We start from the raw sequence: 20,512 nt of genomic DNA, 5'->3' as shown, positions 1-20,512 counted from the left end.
GTGGATACTCTATTGGGACTCGGACCATTCGTCGATGAGACTACAAAGAAGTCAGAGAGATCTCCCGGTCCGGAGGGTGAGGATGATAATGAATCGAGGATGAGGATCAGTGGTCGAGGATGGAGGAGAGGATATCGGTCCCGATAGTGATGATCAGGCCGGAGATGATGCAGATATGCACGAGGCCGAGCCCGTGCATCACGAGTTTCCTTCATCACACTTCGAGGCAGGTGGCCCTTCACATGCAGCTCCGGAGACTTCGGATCTTGGAGCACAGATGAGATCGATGACTTCCATGCTAGAGAGGATGGAGGTCGGACAGAGCAGATGTACGAGAGGATGGAGTCACGACAGATAGGATAGAGCATCGGGTGACTCAGCTAGCGGAGGAGTTCAGAGCATACAGAGATCGAGAAGATCACCTAGATAGAATGTACCTTAGGATTTCTATTTATGCATTTCAGATGTAATCGTTGTAAAAACCTTTGAAATTAATGAAGTTCATTTTGTTTCCCTTTAGTTATTGTATATTATGCACCTTTCTTTTCCTTGCATTAGTGACATTTGTTCAAGTATAATTATGGTATGTTATTCGGAAATGTTCTGTTATGCCTCAAAGGTCAAGTTTCTAATTCAAGTGTTCTATTATTCACTTCTAAGAGTAGAAGAGTCATTTCAGATCAATGACTCAGAATGTTCAGTTATTGTCTTTTGTAGTTAGGATCTCCTCGAACCTTGGGCTCGATACCAATCATTCACGCCCTCCCAGCCGGTACCCTATCTGGCATACCCGAGAGTGTGATCCACAGCCCGAAGATCAGGTATCGAGTGATCAACCTCCCACATAAACAATAACATAATCATGAACAATCATAATAAAAGTGCGGAAGATAAACCATAGATCCAATAAAGAAAGAATGAATCATAAATGAATCGAATAATAGATATAATCGTAGTGTCAAACAGATAAGTAAAGTGAGGCAAATATCCCACTCTACAACCAGCGGAAAAGTAGCTCTAAAAGAATAAACTAGACAAAATCTAATCCCAATAGCAAGTACAATGGGTAACTAAATTGTTCTCCACTTTATAGACACACATCCTTATAAGTGTAAATCTCATAAATGGCACAAGGACGATTCCACTCAATGGTCAGACTAAGCATCGTACGGAGCATAACCACTCGCGGGATCTTCGGAGTAATTGTGGTAACCGCAATCACCTTCCCGGAGATATGCCTCTTCGCCTTGCGCTTCTTCATAGGGACCGTCATAGTACTCAAGACTGCAGGATAGTCTAACAAACATTGTACAATAAAGGAATGAGTTTCAAAGAAACTCAAGAAGGCGCTTAAAATCCATAATAACATAAATGGCAGGATTCCGGAACAATCATAAATGCAATATGATATGAGACAAGCAATGAATGAATGAATCTAACTCTATGAATGCTGGTCTCTATTGGCGAACATGCTTTAAGTCATAGCACCGTACTTCTTTAGGAAAGTCCACTCACATCCTCAACCATTTAAGATATCTTGGATTCTCTCACGGATCATTTCACCGGTCTTGAGCAGCCGATTGGTAATGGGTCCTTCATCCCTCGAGACAAACCTTGGCAGGGGGTTAAGTCAACACACTCTCTCACAACCATTTGGTATAAGCATCGGCGCATGTGAGGGTAAAACCTAGCCAAATGCAAGTCTTCTACTTAGTTACATCAAGTCAAATCCAGATACTTCCATTCCTCGTCCCTGACGATCCTTTCCGGTATCCTTCACACTAGAGTCCTCATAGTCCCTGACTACGGACTCATCAACCCTATTGGTTATCCACATATGGTAAACGGGAAGCTCTCACGTCCTCTCACGGGTTGGTTACCGGTCTTAAGCGCCCGTGAGCCCAAGTCTAACCATATGCAACCCTACCAATAAATGGCCCCCACAATGTGATTCCTGTCCTCTCACGGGTTGGTTACCCGTCTTGAGCGCCCATGAATCCCCATTGCTACCACGGGTCGTTCGGTCTCAATACCCCTCCGATTAGGGTCGACATAACAGGACATCCTAGCCAAACACTACTAGACAATCCTAGATATGTCATCCAACAGTTTAGGAAGGTGTCCAGAGGGCATCTCCGGAAACATCCCATAATATTCCCGTAGTAGTCCAAGGACAGAAGTGTCAAAAGGACACCTCTCCTTTCCAAACCATACTTAAGCATACACATGCATCAATTCATATCATCACATATATGGTAACTTCATATATGGAAAGAAATCAATAATTACAATCACTTGTATAACATTGGTAAGTAAATCATACATGAATCAATTTAATATGAATAAGTAATGCTACTGTAATCAAAGTTATGCAACAGTAGTATATCATTGTAAGAATCTAATTTAGGAATCATATCAATGATATTCAAATATAGAAACTAGATTCATGCTATCTATGTAATTAAGGAAATAACCATCCTTACCTTTTATAACTCGCAAAGGAATCCTAAGAAATCAAGTAAGGTCTTGGCAAACTTGAGAAGAAGGTCCTAAACAAGTATATACAACATATTAGGAAAGATCCCTAACAGAAAAGATACCAAAACATCCAACACAGACCAATTCTGGAGTTGTTGTACTCATTGGTCGAGTGGATTGGTCGACTGGTCCAGTCGATCGACCAATCGCCGACCAATGCATACAGTAGCCTAAAAAAACAGAGTTTTAAGATATGAAATCCGAATTTGGTGGTTCAAAAGGGTACTAATCAAGGGGTAAACTACATCAGTAGTATTCTAACATATAGGGGACCTCAAAACACCAATCAAATCAAGATATCAAGATCCAAATTAGGAAACAAAAAGTTACCATAATTAGATCAACCATGGATCTTGATGAATTCGAAATAGAAATCAAAGACAAGAACAATAGGAGGATGGATCATTGCTTCAGGTAAAGGTTTCATGAAAACATACTTAGATCTTTAAGGAAAAAGGCTTAGAAGCATAAATCTAAATAAGGAAATAAAACCTACCATATATGTAACTACCATGCTTCATGAAGAACACATAGTATGGTAGAAGAGAACAACTAGAAATTGATAGATTATGGATCATGGAAAGAAAACACAGTAATTAACTACTAACATGATCAATATCGAAGATCCAAAGAGATCGGAATTCAAATCAGAAGTTTAACAAGATTAGATCATGGTTTGATCATGATTCCTTCAAAAGCTTGCAATGATCATGGTTAAGATCATTGTTCTAGCCTCAAATCCTTAGGATGATCATGAGAACATGTTCAGAGATGTTTGCAACAGAGAATGCAGTATCTCTTCTACTGTCTCAACTCAAAAAGGAAAAAAAAACAAAGATGGAGGAGAAGAAGAGAGAGTAGACATACCTTTTGATGCAAAAGGAAGAGTTTCGACGAAGATCCGTCAAGAAAACACCAAGGATGCAAGGGAGATGACTTGCAGAGGTCTTTGGTTCGTTCCAGAGAGTTTGGAGGCAGCAAATACGAAGTGGACTCGAGATTGGACTTAAATAGAGCAAGAAAAACCTAATTGCCAAAGACAGCACTCATTGGTCGAGTGGATTGGTCGACTGGCCCAGTCGACCAATCAGTCGACCAATGCTGACAGCAAGACCAAAACAGGGAATTGAAGGCCCAGATCAAATCCAATCCTAAAGGGCTTTTGCACACAAGTCAAGTGACTTACCTAATAGGTAGAAATGCCTTCAAACCAAGATAGAGAGCACTCCAAGTCCATCAACTAATCCGATCTTCATCAAGATTCAGTTTCCATAAATAGAACTTCATCATCAACTTTCATGGATTCAAAGCCAGACACCAAGTCCTCCACTGGGATGGCCCAAAGATGACTTCTTACTTTACTTCAGGTCACTGGACCTACAAATAACAAGGTTTCCGGGTCAAGGTTAGGGCCGGGTTTTACAGGTTTCCTATGAAGGAACCATTCCGTATGAAGAAGATGTGGCACCGTCAGTGGGAGATGGAAATAGCATGTGCGGGAGCTCCTGCAGCTGCATGGAGTGCACTTATCGCACCTATTGATGATCAAAGACGGAGGGTGGTCAGAAAGTTCGCTCGGCTAATAGAGTTGAATTGGAGAACACCTTACCTTGAGATCCATGAAAAACATTTTTTAGATTTAGAAAAGGAAACTGGGAAGAAATTGATATAATTCTTTTGTTTACTTCCACTGAACCCTTATCCATTTTATTCATTATTTCTTTCCTTTATTATTGTTATTGGAGTATTTGGACTCCTGTAATTCATTTAATTCAGTTATTGAATAGTCTTTGCTCTTGATTATCTTTATTTGTTTTAAATATTGTTGATAGACTAAAACCTTGGATCTTGTGACGGATCGCACCCACAGGTTGTCGGGCGGGTAACCGAGTCCGGCAGGTGGGGTGTGACAATAATAGACACTGGACTAGCATGTTTAAGTCATTTCATAAAGATAGGATTGTATGTCCTTACCTATAATTATGCAGAATCCCTCTAATTTGCAATCCAGAAACTATTATAAGACTTTTATTTTAAACAAAGAATACCTATATACAGGGTTACAATAAGGTATAAGTTGAATGAATCAAACCGGATCAAAACCAAAAGTCATTTGGTCACTGGAAACCAGCTGGTCGCTTGGGCAGATTGCTTTGGTTGAGCGACCGCCACTAGTGACCGCCCAAAAATAGAGAGTTTTCAATTCGAAACTCAGGCTTCTGATCATCCGATTTCAATCCAAATTTTGAATGATCATAGTCCGAATCTCAATCTATCATTCCCATAACCACGGGTGATACTAAACCTAACCAAAGACATCAAATTGGTTATCCAGAATCCTCCCTCTTGATTAAATCAGCCCTTTTCACGAAAACAGGGTTTCGTTTTCGGATCTGATCTCACCAAGATCATTAAAAAGGTAGACAGTGCAATAAAAGGATCAAGAACAACCAAAGGTAAACACTAATATACTTTTATCATAGCAAGTAGGGGTGTCAACGGTGCGGTTTGGAGCGGTTTCGGGCCGGGCCTAACGGTTTCGGGCTGAAAACCCCCCAGCCCAAACCAGCCCATTTAAAAGATAACGGTTTCGGTGCGGTTTCGGTTTGGTGCGGTTTGGGTTCAGGTTGACTAACGGTTTGGAAATGAAACGGTGAAAATGAAATTTGAAACCCTGATGCCTAATTTCACAAAAGCGAAAATGTTAAAGACTGAAAGTCTGAAACTGAAACAACGTTAACGATTAATATTAAGACTTAAGAGTTAAGAGTTATCAATTAAGACTTTTAAATTTTAAAATAATAAAACTAAATGAAATTTGAAAATTAAAAAGTTAACGATTAAGATTAAGACTTAAGAGTTAAAAGTTATCAATTAAGACTTTTAAATTTTAAAATAATAAAACTAAATGAAATTTGAAAATAAAAAAGTTAAAACTTAAGCAGCTCTCAACTACTCAAACTCGAGTCTCAACGTCTCAAACACCGAAATTCATGGATCATTAATTACATTTAAACAATTCCAAACAAAATTTAATTACATTTAATATTTTAATTTTATTTATGTAAAGACTAACGGGCTGACGGGGCCGCACACGGGCTGGGCCGGGCCAGCCCGAAACCGTTCGGGCTGAGGACCCTCAGCCCAATTACGGCCCATTAAGGATCGGTTAGGGCCGGTTCGGGCTATAACAGGCTGGTTCGGTCCGGTTTTAACGGTTTGGGTTGAAAATTGACACCCCTAATAGCAAGTGGTGAAGTATGAGTGAACAGGGAATCACTTACCTCAACCAGATCAACTATGAAGGACAATAGAACCTTCTGGGACTCTAACAACACTTCAGATCTGCTTCTAGCACGTCTCCATAGCCATCTAACCTCCAAAAATAGTAATCTCGAATATAATATTCGTAAAATAGGCGAGGGTTACTATTTAAAGGAGTTTGGGGGCAAAATAGGGCAGAATTCCGCAACCAGGATCAGGCGGTTGCTTAAGGCGGTCGCTTGGTTTAATCAACTGCCACTAGCAACCGCTCCCAAGTATATTACTATACAAGGGTGATTTGCTCAAGGGGTTGATGTCCAAGTACAACCTAACCTTAATGGACACATGGGGGAGGTCTTACCTTCATTCCGAACATCTCCAGACATCACTTGCCTTCCAGAAGTCCAACTACCAAGCAAGGCAGACTCTTCATCAGGAGTATCCAGATCCATGGGTTCAGGGTATGGATCATGGACTTCTATCCGGACACTCCACAGATTTACCTGGCTAGACCTTCGGGTTCTCAGACTTGCAATACGGATCCCGGGTTAGAAATACAGGGGTTGTTACAAGACCTACCTAGCGGAGGTTGGAGTTATATCTTAAAGCATGTCAACCATATAGAGACTTACATAGTTAGATTCTAGCTGCATCCATATATTTGCATGTCATTCTTTACACTTGTGCTTACCTTGATACACTGTCTATATGTATGTGAGATGTGTTTTCCTTACTGAGTTCGTTAGAACTCATTCCTTTCTTTGTATGTTAAATTATATGGTACAAATGGGTATACTGAATCAGGAGAAGTTCCGTATGACTAGAGCAACTCCTGTGAAGATGTTATGGCGGCGTTAGTGGGAGACGGAGATGTATGTCATGAAGCCTCATGCGGATGCTTGGAGTGGGCTTATAACACCCATTGACGGCATAAGGAGACAGATCACCTGAAACTTTGAGAAGTCAGTGGAGGAGAGTTGGATGGCTCCCCTCATTGCTAGATTAGAAGAGAAGACCCTCACCCAAGAGCGAGCTAAAAGAATAAAACTGAACTAGTTTAATTTTGCTGCCGCTGAACTCAACAAATTTTGAAACTTGGTTACTTTATTTCCTTGTTCTTTGATTCATTCCTTGGGAGTACTTGGACTCCTATAATCCTTTTTATTTAATTATTCGAATTTATTCTTGTTTATGATTGTTATTGCTTGCATTTATTATTATTGATGATAAAAATGTGGATCCTCTGACAGATCGCACCTACGAGTTGTCAGGCGGGACCGATACCGGTGGGTGGGGTATGACATCTAACTTTTTAACCCATGGCTTCAGGACCACGAACCCTAAACTCGAGTCGGAAACAACTGTGGGCCATTCGAGTCGAGCCCGAAGGTTCGGAGATGGACCCAATGTTAGTGGATGATCCTAGTGATGACTCGACATCTCTCCTAGAATTTAAGAGGAGAGAGAAGATCAATCACGAAGGTATTAAAAGGCAATTTTGGCACGTCTGAAAACTGATGATGAAGAATCCAAACGACGAGGTAAATATAACAAAACATAGATATTCGAAAGGCCTTTCATTCAAGTCGAGAATCACTAGAATTGGACCTTGGTTGAGGGGTCAACCAAGGGCAGTTCAATCAAACCGGTTGACCGGTCTGGTCGACCGTCCATCCCCATTTTTGGAATCCGGGTTTAGAACCCAATTTGAAGCTTCTATTCACCTTTACACACATTTTCTAGTGCTAAAGTGGGGCTAAAGCTTGGAGAGGAGGAGAAACCAATAAGAATCTCGGATTCCATCTGCAAGAAGATGTGTTGAGACTCGGATCATCGCGGAATCGTTGAGAAAGGTGAGTGTTCTTTAACCTCTTTTCTCTAAACCTAGGTTTATGATGTTTTCTTCATAATAAATGATAGATTTCGGTAGTTGGGGTATAACGAATGCATTGGATGCTTGCATTAGTTCTATTCATGTTTCCCTTTAGTTTGGAAGTTGCTTGTGCGATTCCTTGCGAACGATTTTGCATTTTGCCTATCAGAGACGCCCACAAGCACTCACGAGAGCCAAATTTGGGGCTTTTCGATTGAGACCAAATTGGGATGAATTATTAATACTGTTAGGACCCTATTACTGTTAATTAGAAGTTCTTAAAGTCTCGTTTCAATTCGACTTCGAATCAGAGGTGAAATAAGGTTTTTTGCCTAAATTAGGTTGAGAACAGCGGGTTTGAGGCCATTTAACAGATTGGGTTCGGGAAGCATGATTGTGGACCTCTTTTGAAGCCCAATTGGTTCCCAAATTAATATCTACTATTTCTTTTAAGTAATTAGGACTCTTTTGAGTATAATCACCGATTATTGAGTGTGAAATTTGGGACTTTGGAGAACGAAACCCAAATCGAAAGGTGAGGAATAAAGTAACCATGTCTTGTATGTTTTAATATCGTTATTTCAATTCCATTGATGATATCTTGCTTTATTTTTTATATCTATTATTATATGATTCTGCGAACGAAAGGTAAGAATATGTGAATCATTGACTCCTATCTCCTTCGTTCAAAAGGCGATTTGGGGCGAGTGCAAAAGCTCATCGACAATGGGACCATCCGTATACGCCCCGTAGCCGAGCCATCGAAGGAGTCTAAACAGGAGAAGGTCTCAGGTAAGAATATGTGAATGATTGTTGTTCTTTCTTTTCGAATCTTATATTGGTGATATGAGAATGATATGATAATGAATGAGAATGTATGAAAATGAAAGATATTGGTTAAGATTGATTCTCTTATTCTATTTTACCAAATAGGGTTGTGGGTCCACCCATTACCCCAGTGACCTTATACGGATACATCTAGATTTAGGTACAAAAATGCTAAGTATCTAGAAGTGTTGGGCTAGATATCCCTATGAGTGCTACTACCCTTCGGTAAGGGATTAAAGCCGGTTAACCTGTGATGTCAGTGGCTGGGTCCTGTATGTCAAGCAAGTCCATTGTCATCATAGAATGGTAGGGATGCATATAATAAATAGGGGCTCCTAGGTGCTCAAGACCAGTAACCAACTCATGAGAGGACATGGAGAGCATCATATCCATTATATGAGGATGACTATTGGGTTAAGGAATGTGATCTAACAGATGCCTTCCGTTGAGGACATCATTCATAGGTGGGAAGGTTATCTAACTAAAAGGGCACTGGGCATGAGGGGAGATATCCAAACCATATGTAGTATGTGACTGTATGACTTTGCATTGGGCCAAGAGTTATCCTTCATACACGTCAAATCTCATGCCAAACGGTGATGTGAGATAGTGGTGACTTATACCCCCAATCATGGCTTGATAGGACTTTACCCAACAGCTGCGGAGAACCCAATAGACGTCTCTTGTTGAGGGAGAGTGACTAAGACCACCCAACGTAGATTGATGTTTAACTTAATGTGTGTCTATTATATAGACTTCCTGATAGAGTTAGGGGCACATCATCAAAACCATGCATTTATCATATTTTGTCATTTATTATATTATCGTCTTTCATATGTGATGTGGAAATTGAGAATGAATGCATGATATGATTGTTGAGTTGAGCTCACTGAGTTTTGTGGAACTCATTCATTTATATGTGTATGTTTCCTTAGACTACTCTACAAGTTATGAGGATTCTATTCAAATAGAGGATCCGTCGCCCAGAGATTTCCTTGAGGAGGCGATTGCAGAAGAAGTGAAAGCGCATGAAGCTTTGTGTTGGTGCCAGAACTGCTCCTATGGAGCAGGCTTCTAGTAGAGACCTCGCCGTGCTTAAGGACTCTTTGGTGTCATTTAGGGCACTATTTTACATTTATACCTTGATATTATTTGAGAGAGGCTAGGGTATCTTTTATCAGGATTCTACATTTTTCACTACAAACAATATTCTTTTCTTTTGAACTCTGATGTCTATTTATTTGATCTTAGACATGGATAATTATAATCATAACATTTCATATTCCATTATTTGATATTTATATTTTATTTACTCTTGTCCTTGAATTTATACTATATCATGTATTTGTATGCAATTGTCACTGAACCTTGGTCTTGTAGTGTATCACCCTCACGGGTATTCGGGTATGACCTGATTTGGCTGGGTGCGGTGTGACAATTCTGCTATTCTTCACACTTCTATTTGTGAGTATATGTTATGTGTAGACAACTTGGATTCATTTGATATTATTCTGATTGATCGGCATCAGATTTTGAAATTATCAATATTTAGATTTCACCTCAATTCACTGGTCTAGAGGATGATCTACTTAACTTCTGTTGAGGGAGATTTGTTGTTTATATCAACCAAAAAGTTTGGTCATAAACCTCATTGGTGTGCATTGAAACCGATTCATATGCCTTCATATCTCAAATTGATAATGACAAGTTTGCCATTTTTTCCATCAGTCTCTTCTACATACCAAACCGTCCATTCTCCTGGAATTTTCGAATGTTGAAAACATGTTAAATACATGTAACACGTTAAATTAAAGCTCAAAAAACCCATGGAGAGCTTCCACCAATGCACTATTGCTGTTGGTTTAATGACCCACCACCAATACTGCCATTGCATTGAAAGGGGTCCTAAATTCCTATGCCAGTCCATGGAACTCATTGTACACCTTGTACAGTCTCGATTCACTTTCCAAGTCTCCCACTCTCATAGCTCCATCTCTGTCAGTCTAATTGACCCACCAAGCATGATTTTCACATGGCTAAACACCCTATTCTTAGCCAAACAACAAATGGCACATGTCTCCTGCTTCTCTAGTTCCTCAGTTCCAATCTTTAACATCTCGTTGATGGATTCTTGAAGGAAAGTTTGTATTTCTTCGGGCCATGGGTTTTCACCTGATGCAAGGCAAGGGGATTTAAAGGGGGGGGGGGGTTTCGAGCCATTTGTTGAGGATTTCTATACCAACCTTAGGGGCGGTGTTTATGCCGAAGACAACAAGAACATTGCAGTTGCCGATGGATCGAGCGTTGGTAGCATCACAGGGTGTTAAACATGTGGTGGTATAAATGCTAGGAAATTTGTTGGCAAGCATGGACATGCCGGCTCTGATACCACAAGCGAGGAGGCCACAAGTTTCGACGGTAAGATTGGCATCAGATTTTGCAGCAATGCTGGCACGACGATCAGCGGCGGACCCACTAAGGGGCTGGGGGCCATGGCCCCCCAAGATTTTTAATTTTTTTTTAAAATTCCTAATTTTTTAATTTTTATATTAATTTCTTTCATTTTTCTAGTTTTTTTCTTTTCTCACAAGTGAAATATCACTATTTGCCCCCCAATATTCAGAACAATTTTTATAGGTAAAATAATGGGTATAAATGCTATCCCTAATTAAAACTAACTCTTCAATCCCTATTTATTCTCCCCTTTCTTCTCTCTCACATTTTTTCTTCCTATTTATTCTCTTCTCTTTCTATATAAACGTGGGTTAAAGGAAATTTTTGAAAAAGAAATCTTATTAGATATTCAAAATGTCATTTCTAATTAGAAACTAACTCCTTAATCCCTATTTATTCTCTCATATCTCCTATTTTCTTCCTATTTATTCTCTTCCGTTTCTTTCTTAATATTTATTATTCCCTTTCTATAAGTGTGGATTAAGGAAAATTTGGGAAAAAATCTTCTTCAGAATTAGGTACTCTTTCTCTTTCTCAATTTATTTATTAATATTTTTATTTGATTTTATATTCTTTGTCTTTCTATTTCTTCTGCAATTTTTGTTATTTGATTTTATATTATGAATAAAATGTCTATAGTTAGTAAGGTAACTAACTAGCATTAGTTTGCATCTCTTACCTAAAAAAATTTTAGTTTGCATCTAAGTTTTTAAGGTTGAAATCATGTGATTTTTTTAAAATTTTTTTTACTGATGCTTTAATTTACCTATATCTTGTTGAAAAAAAATATCAATATTAATAATTTACCTATTTTTGTTAAATGTGTGGGTCCCACACAATGTGTGACCAAAAAAATTGGTGCTTCCCCAATCTGAACTTCCATTCTTCGGCCCCTCCTAATATTGAATCTTGGTTCCGCCCCTGGCAATGACCAATTTCTTCATCTATAGAGTAGTATTTATTCAGAAAACCTCTAATAAGAGTATACTTATAATTTTTCAAAGAGGATTTGGGAATCGGGTATTATGAGTAAGGGTGTCAACTATGGACCAAAACCGTTAAACCGTACCGGACCGCGCCGCCTAATACCGGACCATACCGAACCGTTCAAAATTCGGTACGGTACGGACCGAAACCGAATTTGGAAATTCGGTCCGGTCCGGTTCCGGTATCAGCTGTAGAAACCGACAGTACACACCCGAACCGTACCGAATGTGTGAACCGATTCCCGTACCGAAAGTCAAGGTTACATATGGTAATTTGCGATTTTGTTTCTTAGTTTAGTTTGCCCTAGGCTACCTGCGATTCTGCAAAGTGTGAAGAGCGAATGCGATTGCAGCGATTCAGGGTCTTCAATCTTCACTCATCTCTCAATCTCTCATCTCTCGAGTCTCAATGTTTGATTCTTTCATGCTCATCGTCCTCGTCTCACTCTCATGAGTCTCATCCTGAAGAATCAATGAAGATAGAGCAGCAAGATAAGAGCAGAAATCGTCTTCGTCTCACTCTCGTCTTCGTCTTCTTCTCACTCTAGTGCTTTACTTATATGTTCTGAAGATATTTCCGACAAGATCCAGACCTGCAGACCAAACTCCCTTGAGGAAAGCCTTGCTCCATGCGAACGAAAGAGGGAAAGACCGAAAGACGTTAGAGTTAATTTCTTCTTCTACGATTTCCTTATCAGTCTAGACCTAATTTATTGCTTTTAACTTTTTAAAATTCCATTAATCTTCTAGTAGATGCATACAACATACCCCTTTTACCAACTTCTTTCATAATTTGAAAGGTCCATGTATTGGTAGCAGTGAATCTGAATAGAGGAATATGTTGAAACCCAATGATGTTCAGATTGGTTTTCTAGTTTGGGATAGTGTGAATGTTTGAAGGGCTGATGAATAGAAGTGCAGTCAATCCATGTTTTTTATTCTTTGTCAACGTATTCTTTATCAAACAATTCATAGGTTTGAAAGGGTAAAAGAAAATATATATGCACTCATGTGATGCAACCCCACAGATAAGTTTTAGGCGGATGATGGATGCAAACCACTGATTTACGAACAGATTCCCCAGTTCATTTGTAGTTATTTGTGGTCTTGTGGACGGTGGTGAGTGACTCAAGTCAATAACCGTGAGTCTGTATCAAATTACTATGGTCATTCACTCATTTGGTGCGACAGTGCGTGAAAGTGTGAAACCGATTGTATAACGAAACTATACCGAACCACGCTAGAAACCGTATTAAAACCGTTTTTTCATACCAATTTTATACCGAAACCGTACCGGACCGTTTTTGCAAATACCGAAACCGTACCGTACCGTTTAAATTCGGTACGGTACGGTTTTGGTTCTAGGTATTCAAAGTTGGTACCGTACCGAAACTGTACCGAATTACCGAAACCGTACCGATTGACACCCTTAAATTTATGAGGGACCTCATTTTGTAAACTAGTAAACTATAAAATCTTAAAATATAAAAACTAATAATTAATATTTTTTTTTTTTGAACAAAGGCGCTTTTTATGTATGGGGATAGGGATATTACATATGCCGCGGCAGGGAGTTGAACCCATGACCTCTCCACTGAGAAGCGGGTTCCTAACCATCCTACTACTCCTCCATTGGCTAATTAATATTTACAAGTATATCCTCCGCTATTTGATTCTCAACCATTCGATCATATTTTGTTTACATAGCGCGATCAACACCGTCAGCAACAGCCAGCAACTGCTGCTGCAAATAAAAATTCCTGTTCCATCGATTTTGAATAACACAATAAGAGGTGGGGCCTACTCGAAATTTTCTTTTGATTTTTTAATATTTACAGTGGGCCCCACTGCCGACTGTAGGGAGGAACACATTGTTTTTGTTTTCCCTTGATGGAGACGTGATCCCGAATACCCGATTCAATATCCCGCATTTGGATATAGTTGTCGGCGACGCGGAGTCCAGTAGTCAAATCAAAGCCTTACATACAGCCAATCCGCAACTAATAAGGTTGGGTTGGTCCTTCTTCCCCGGTCTTTCAGATCCAACAACGGAAGGGTATCTTTGGTTTTACAAACGTAGTCCTGAAAGGCTGAAACAGTCCTGCATCAAGCATGCAATTTGGGCGGTGGGATCGAAAGCCGAAATTTCGGCTTGACGCAGGATACAAGCTTTTTCGCTGAACTACTCCACGGCTCACCCTCGCATCACCTCCAAGAGTATGCGTATTGAAGACTGGAGCTCACTCCGGAGAAACGGCGAGAGTGTTACTGTGATTGCACTCTCTCTATCTGCATCTCTTCCTCTCTGTAAATACCCAAGCTTCGAATGAACCAACTGTTAGATGTCTTGGAGGAATTTGCCTTCATTCGTGGGATCGATCTCATTTTTCGAGTTTCTGACTGATCTTTGATTGCAGTGATAGATCTAGTGGTTTTAGGTTTTGAATCAGTTTCCAATTTCTTTTTTCCCATTTATTTTCTCTTCTTCCCATTCGATATCTGTTTGCTCATTGGCTTTGTTTTTGAATTTAATCCAGTTAGATTCGAGTAATTATGGATTTGTGGAGGGGCCCTAGAACTGGTTTCTCTGGCTACGTTCTTCTTTTTCTCGTTTCTACTGTTGTGCTGGCATTTTCACCTGTTTCTGCTCAGGTTCATTTTTCCCCTTATAGAAAGTTTCAAAATTTGGTTGCGTTTGAAGTGTTGGATTCGTTTCCTTTTGAGGCCGAAAGCTATGGCTTCATTTGATTTATTTAGTTCCTCTGAAAATTTCAGGAATTTGAGTCCAAGGTAGGAACTCTTACGGGCCTCTTCAATGGATCTAGTAAAGCCCTGAGCCGCCGTAGCAAAGTGAGTTGACTTTCTCCTCTATGCTGCATGTAAAGTTAATAAGATTCTGCTGTTCCTTCCCTTAGTTACTGATTTTTTTTTTTTAATTCTCTCAATTATTTTGTTTCATCTTTGTCCCTCTTTTGACTGTTCAGTATAAATTTGTTCGAAACAGATTTATCTAGGCCACCAGACTGGGACTGATCCAGATTTACTTGGGCTTAATGGAATCTCGGAATCTTCTGATCTTGGGATCGTCGATGCTTTCTTTGCGAGTTTGTCAATGATCATCGTCAGCGAGGTTAGCTCCTTGATTATTGTATTAATTTCTGGAAAGTTTCATTTTGGCGCCTGGAAGATTGTCAAATCTCACTTCTTGTCTGCACATTAAGTATTAAATGGATTGATCGCGGTCTTGGCAAACCATCATATTAGTTCGCTTATATTGGCATGGTTATGTTCGGATATCAAGAAACAGATAAAGAAAAGATTATCAATTCACTCAAGAAATAAATATAAAGGAAAGGAAAATATAATAAGACAAAAACAATGCAATTAAGTGACCTGTTAGGACCAGATCATAGGTCTGCAGTTTCAGGTTTCAATCCCTGAGGTGGTATTACTTTTGCTAATTCTGGGAAATATCCACTTAGTCCCCATTGGACTAGAGGGAGTAGCTACATATCAATTATGTTGCATCTGTATAAATGCTATTAAAAAAAATCTAACCAACATGTTGTTTAACAATGCTGATGTTGCTAGATTGGAGATGAGACATTTATAATAGCGGCACTAATGGCAATGCGACATCCCAAGTCAATTGTTCTATCAGGTGCTCTCAGTGCGTTATATGTGATGACAGTAAGCTAGCTGATCTTTCCATAGGAAATTGGTGTGATTTCCTTACATTCTTACCTTTCTTTTTCCCTTCTTGCACGAGAATCCACTTCCACGGTTTTGTTTCTTTTGGGCGGTCATTGTGCTAGGTCCCTTCTGTTATCTAGTTATGGCTACATATATGTTCCCGCTACTTTATTTCCTCATTAAATTGGCTTGAACTTCTAGGTGCTTTCTACTGGGCTTGGGAGGATTGTGCCTAATCTAATCTCAAGGAAGCATACCAACAGTGCGGCAACAGGTACTTGTTTTTTAATGCAACTATAGAGACTCTGTTTATACTGTTTATACTCTGTTTATCTGGTTCTGTTGGTTAGACAGAGAATAGTTGACAACTTGATTGAAGAATTCAAGGAAGTTAACCCTTTTATTTATATGCAGTTGTATATGCATGGACCGAAGCTAATCCTTTTCCCCCCTTTTATTCAGTTCTATATGCATTTTTTGGGCTACGGCTTCTTTACATTGCATGGAGATCTGATTCAAAGTCATCACAGAAGAAGGAAATTGAAGAAGTACGTCTTTCTTCTTACATTGATGTCATATTGTTATCAATAATTTGCAGTAGCTAACAGAAAGCATTGGATTCTTACCCCCTCTCTCAAAGCACACTGATTAGATTCATCACCAAGGTATGGTTCTTGTCTTAGGAATAAGTTTAGGGTTTGACTCCATGCTTGTTGGGCCTTTTAGCCTTTGGGTTGTCTAAGTAATATGCCACTCTTATTTTGCCTAAACTATGGGTAATTAGATTGCGTAAGAAAAGTTGCTATTTCTGTTTTATGTTTAAAAGTAACCAGTTTGGATGATTTGAACCAGTGGTTCAATCCGCTTCTTTTGGAATATTATCTTCTTTTGGAGAAAAGTTCTTTTTTAAGTTGCAAATTGACTCTGTTTTGAACCTCTTTCAGTGTCTTAGTCACATGGTTACCTAATAGGGTAAAAGGATTGGGTAAGGACTTATCTTGTTAGTATTCAAGTCTATTTCTGAATATTTTATACTGTACTAGGGGGCCAGGGGCAAGTATTAGAAACTAATTGATGATTAAGAAATTACATTTTTGAGCATAGCTCCCCCTTTGAGTTTCTAATTGTCCTAGATCCCTGCAATAGATTTCCTTCATGCAGCCCCAAGGCTGTCATATTCAAAATCTGGAAGTTTTCTTTGGTTGCTGAATATTCTTTATTGATAATCAAGGACTACTTCGCAGTCATTCAACTTGCTGTTCTTCACCAGATTGGAAGTTGAACATCACCACCCCCTCCCTTAATGCTTCTCATGATATGCTAGATTTCATAAACTTTAGCATCCCCTTTCCTCAATTTTCATTTTCTGCGTACTCCAGCTCATTTGGCACCTCTACAGTCTAATTCAACCACTGAAACCCTTCCATATTTTGATTATACAATCCTCTCTAGGCTCTTGACCCTTCGATCCAAACCTGGTCTACGTTTCAACAACAGAAACTTTAAACTTCTGAATCTACCACTAACCTGCTAATTCCATAAAATCCTAAGTACTTTTAATACAGCTATCCAAATCCAACCATATTCGGATGTCATACTCCCCTTTGCACATATAGGACAAATGATCCCAATACCACTTCTTTTTGCTACGATTTCCTTTTTTCTATTTCAAATCATTTCATGTCTTTCGCCAAATATTCGATGTAGTCATTATATTACTCGATTAATTGGCAGGTTCGATTTTTTATATGATTGATAATGTTTCCTTTTTTCAAGGAATATTGAAAAGATTTCTTCCATTTTATCCAAAGGCACCAATCTATTATGTCGTAAGAACTTCCAACTATGAATAAAAAACAGACTGGAGCACTTAGATCTCGACAGAACCAACTATCGAAACCACTCTGATTTTGTTGCAATCTGGCTAGTTGAAATCTAAATTTCATTGTTTTACTTTTTTCAGAACCAAAAACCTTAGTTTTCCCTGATGCACAGATCCCCAAACCTTCATTGATAGACTCTCCATCAATCACTTATTGGTCACAACCGTTACCATTAAACCATAACTTCACCCTAACCCTTGCCATCAAGTGGACCCCATACTCTATTCTGATCTACTAAAACTTGGCTGGTTCATACAAGATCCCGGTTTATTGGCCCCTAGTTGATCACTTTCAATATGGGGCTATATCCCCCTACGTGTAAGTTCTACTCTAAGTAATGAGCACTTCTGATTTTATTTGTTGTGTCATTCAAGTCATTGAGGCCACATTTGGTTTCAAAACGTGGTTTGTATAATTTTTATGTGTGGCAGCTTATCTATTTGGTCATATATTTTGTGGTTCATTGAATTAATTGATTTTGTAATTTACCTGATGAATATGGTATTCCTGCATCTCCCTCCCTGCAACTCAAGAGGAAAAAAAAAGAAAAGAAAAAAAGGGGGGGGGGGGGATGAAGAAGAAGAATGAACAAATTCTGCACTGTGTAACTGTTTAATTGAACATATTTTGTAATTTGTCTTGCTTTTAATATCCCCAGCATTGCATGCTTGATGATGCTACCATGAAACCCTTTGGTTCTAAAATAGCTCTATCTTCTTTTCCTTTGGTAATTCTGCTTGTGCTCAAGGGATAGATTGCATGCAACTTATTGCTTTTCATTGGGATATTTGGGATTTAATTATTTATTTTTGGAAACTAATGCATCATTTGTGGTGATTTAGATAGCATGTTCATATGAATAACTAGCTATTCTCATTAGATTAGTTAAAGAATAATTTACAGGTTTCACTGGTTGGCAGATCAGGTGGGGGTTCCTTGCTGCCTGGTAGGCAGACCAGGTGATATAGGTATCATGCTCATAGAAAACTTCAATGGAGAATATTCTAGAAAGTTTTCTCTTGGATGTATTTAACTCCTCTCTAGTAAGCATCATATTAGTTGGTAGTTTTTGTTTTAAAGTTCCTAGCTTGTTAGATTTTTAGGGATTCTATTGGAGAGCTATTATTTTTGTTACTTTTTTTTTTTCTGAGTGGCACAGTCCTTTTAGGTTTCTATTTTTAGTCGTTGAGTCATTAGTTTAACCAATGTACTGCTGACATGGAAGAGACGGCTCAGAGATATTTTCTCTCTTTGGTTCAGTGAATCTGGACAGGTAGCAGCAGTGAAGCTGGAACACCTCCTAGTGGTGATTCCTAGAGCCTGATGGTGACGGTTCCATTCATGCAGGCCAGGTGGTGCAGCCTTGGTCTTGCCTTTTTCATTTTAAGTATTAGAGAATTCTGTTCTTAATACTGGTCGTCTACTTGTCTCTGTATGTGATCCTACTGCAATTGATCTCTTGCTGGCTCTACTAGTTCATGAGATTGATTCTACATTAGGTGGTATACCGAATTTGATATGTGGATCTTTTAGAAAATTCTAGTATTGATTTTTTTTATATGAGATCCTTTTGCTGTTGATCTCCTTCTGGCTTTTACTGGTTTGAGATCAAGTGTACATCATATCGTCCATCTAATTTACTAGTGGCATATTGAGAAAACCATTGATCTAAGAGTCAGAATGATCAAATCATTTGTCCACATGGCAAAACTAGTTATTTGTGTGGGAAAATATTCCAGATGTCTTGATAGGAAGCTTTTTCCCCTTTTAAATAGGTATAAAATGTAAATTGGTACAAACAGTGTGTTTTTTATTTGAAACTATTCATTTGTTTGATTTTCCTGTCTCTTTATTTATACAGGTAGAGGAGAAACTTGAGGGAGGAGGGCAGGGGAAAACAACTCTCCGCCGTTTCTTTTCAAGATTTTGTACGCCAATCTTTTTGGAGGTATTGCTTGCTTACTGGGATACAAAAACTACATGGATACATTAATGACTCGCTTGCCACTTTCTATTCACTCGGATATTTGTCCTACACCCTGCACCCGAGAATATGTATTGCTTGCGAGAGTATGCTCATATTAATGTTGTTCCTTTTTATCAACTTCTTTTGCAGTCTTTTATTCTGACATTTCTAGCAGAGTGGGGTGACCGTAGCCAGATAGCAACAATAGCTGTAAGCTGTTTTCACACTCTTCAATGACTAATGCTATTTCTTATAACGATGAATGTATTCATACGTTAATTTATACACAAATGCTGATATAAATTTATACACAAAACAATGGGACCCAAGATCTGAGTGAATTTAGCTGCAGAGATGCAAAGAAGCTGTATCTGGTTTTCATTGTGAGCTAATTAATTAAATTCATATGCTGCTGCAGCTGGCCACCCACAAAAATGCTGCTGGAGTTGCTGTAGGAGCCTCAATAGGGCACACGATCTGCACATCAATTGCAGTGGTTGGGGGAAGTATGCTTGCATCCAGGATCTCACAACGCACGGTTGCTGCTCTTGGAGGGTTGCTGTTTCTTGGCTTTTCTGTATCTTCATACTTCTATCCTCCACTATAGCTATTATTTGTAGGATAAACTCGATTCGTTTGTTGGCACGGCTGAACACTGATTGGTTTGACTCCGTACTCGGGGTTTATTCATTTGTATATTAGCAACACTGAGAGAAAAAGAAAATTTCTTATATGGTGATTGTGTGAAATATCAGGAACACCCTTGTCTATTTCCAAACAATTTCTCCCTAATAAGGGCCTCTTTGGTTACTTGAGTTTGGAGAATTCAAAAATCTAGGAATCTCAAATTTATAGATTTAAAATCTATGGAGTCATAGTTCATACAATTAATTGTTTGGTTAGCCTGAATATTTGGAATGAAATCTGTAGATTCATCTTGAAAAAACATCTATAAATCATGGTTCAAATGTTTAGCCTTTTTATAGTAGGGATAAAATCTCTGGATTTTACTTTGTATCCATAATCT

General features: G+C 38.9%; 1 protein-coding gene and 1 pseudogene across 3 annotated transcripts; one reads left to right on the top strand and one right to left on the bottom strand.

Annotated features, from left to right (window-relative positions):
- Window positions 1–10,484: 10,484 nt before the first annotated feature.
- Window positions 10,485–12,054, bottom strand: LOC149028734 (DNA damage-repair/toleration protein DRT102 pseudogene; annotated as a pseudogene).
- A 1,865-nt stretch (window positions 12,055–13,919) lies between these two features.
- On the top strand, window positions 13,920–20,295 carry LOC149028733 (GDT1-like protein 4). 3 transcript variants are annotated; one of them, XM_089138818.1, is made up of 10 exons: window positions 13,920–14,250; window positions 14,485–14,595; window positions 14,719–14,793; window positions 14,948–15,073; window positions 15,535–15,633; window positions 15,838–15,910; window positions 16,099–16,184; window positions 19,381–19,467; window positions 19,636–19,695; window positions 19,904–20,295. In XM_089138818.1, exons 2-10 carry the CDS (start codon window positions 14,497–14,499, stop codon window positions 20,090–20,092), a joined length of 894 nt encoding a protein of 297 aa, XP_088994944.1. In that variant the 5' UTR covers window positions 13,920–14,250; window positions 14,485–14,496; the 3' UTR covers window positions 20,093–20,295. The 3 variants fall into 3 exon arrangements, with proteins under 3 accessions (XP_088994944.1, XP_088994939.1, XP_088994934.1); XM_089138813.1 differs by having other exon boundaries at window positions 14,481–14,595; XM_089138808.1 differs by having other exon boundaries at window positions 13,921–14,381; window positions 14,481–14,595.
- Window positions 20,296–20,512: the final 217 nt, after the last annotated feature.

The sequence above is a fragment of the Hakea prostrata genome, chromosome 1 (genome assembly GCF_041222555.1).
Source record: "Hakea prostrata isolate BN-2017 chromosome 1, UWA_Hpros_2, whole genome shotgun sequence".
Taxonomy (NCBI): domain Eukaryota; kingdom Viridiplantae; phylum Streptophyta; class Magnoliopsida; order Proteales; family Proteaceae; genus Hakea; species Hakea prostrata.
The sequence above is the reverse complement of the archived record's forward strand: the minus strand, read 5'-3'. Positions and strand labels throughout refer to the sequence as shown.

What these genes read in the sequence shown, in the direction of transcription:
- LOC149028733 (XM_089138818.1), top strand. Translation starts at nt 14,497, where the DNA reads ATGGATTTGTGGAGGGGCCCTAGAACTGGTTTCTCTGGCTACGTTCTT. An exon ending in CAATGATCATCGTCAGCGAG is followed by an intron (nt 15,074 to 15,534) that starts GTTAGCTCCTTG and finishes TGATGTTGCTAG; the next exon opens with ATTGGAGATGAGACATTTAT. An exon ending in AGAAGAAGGAAATTGAAGAA is followed by an intron (nt 16,185 to 19,380) that starts GTACGTCTTTCT and finishes TTATTTATACAG; the next exon opens with GTAGAGGAGAAACTTGAGGG.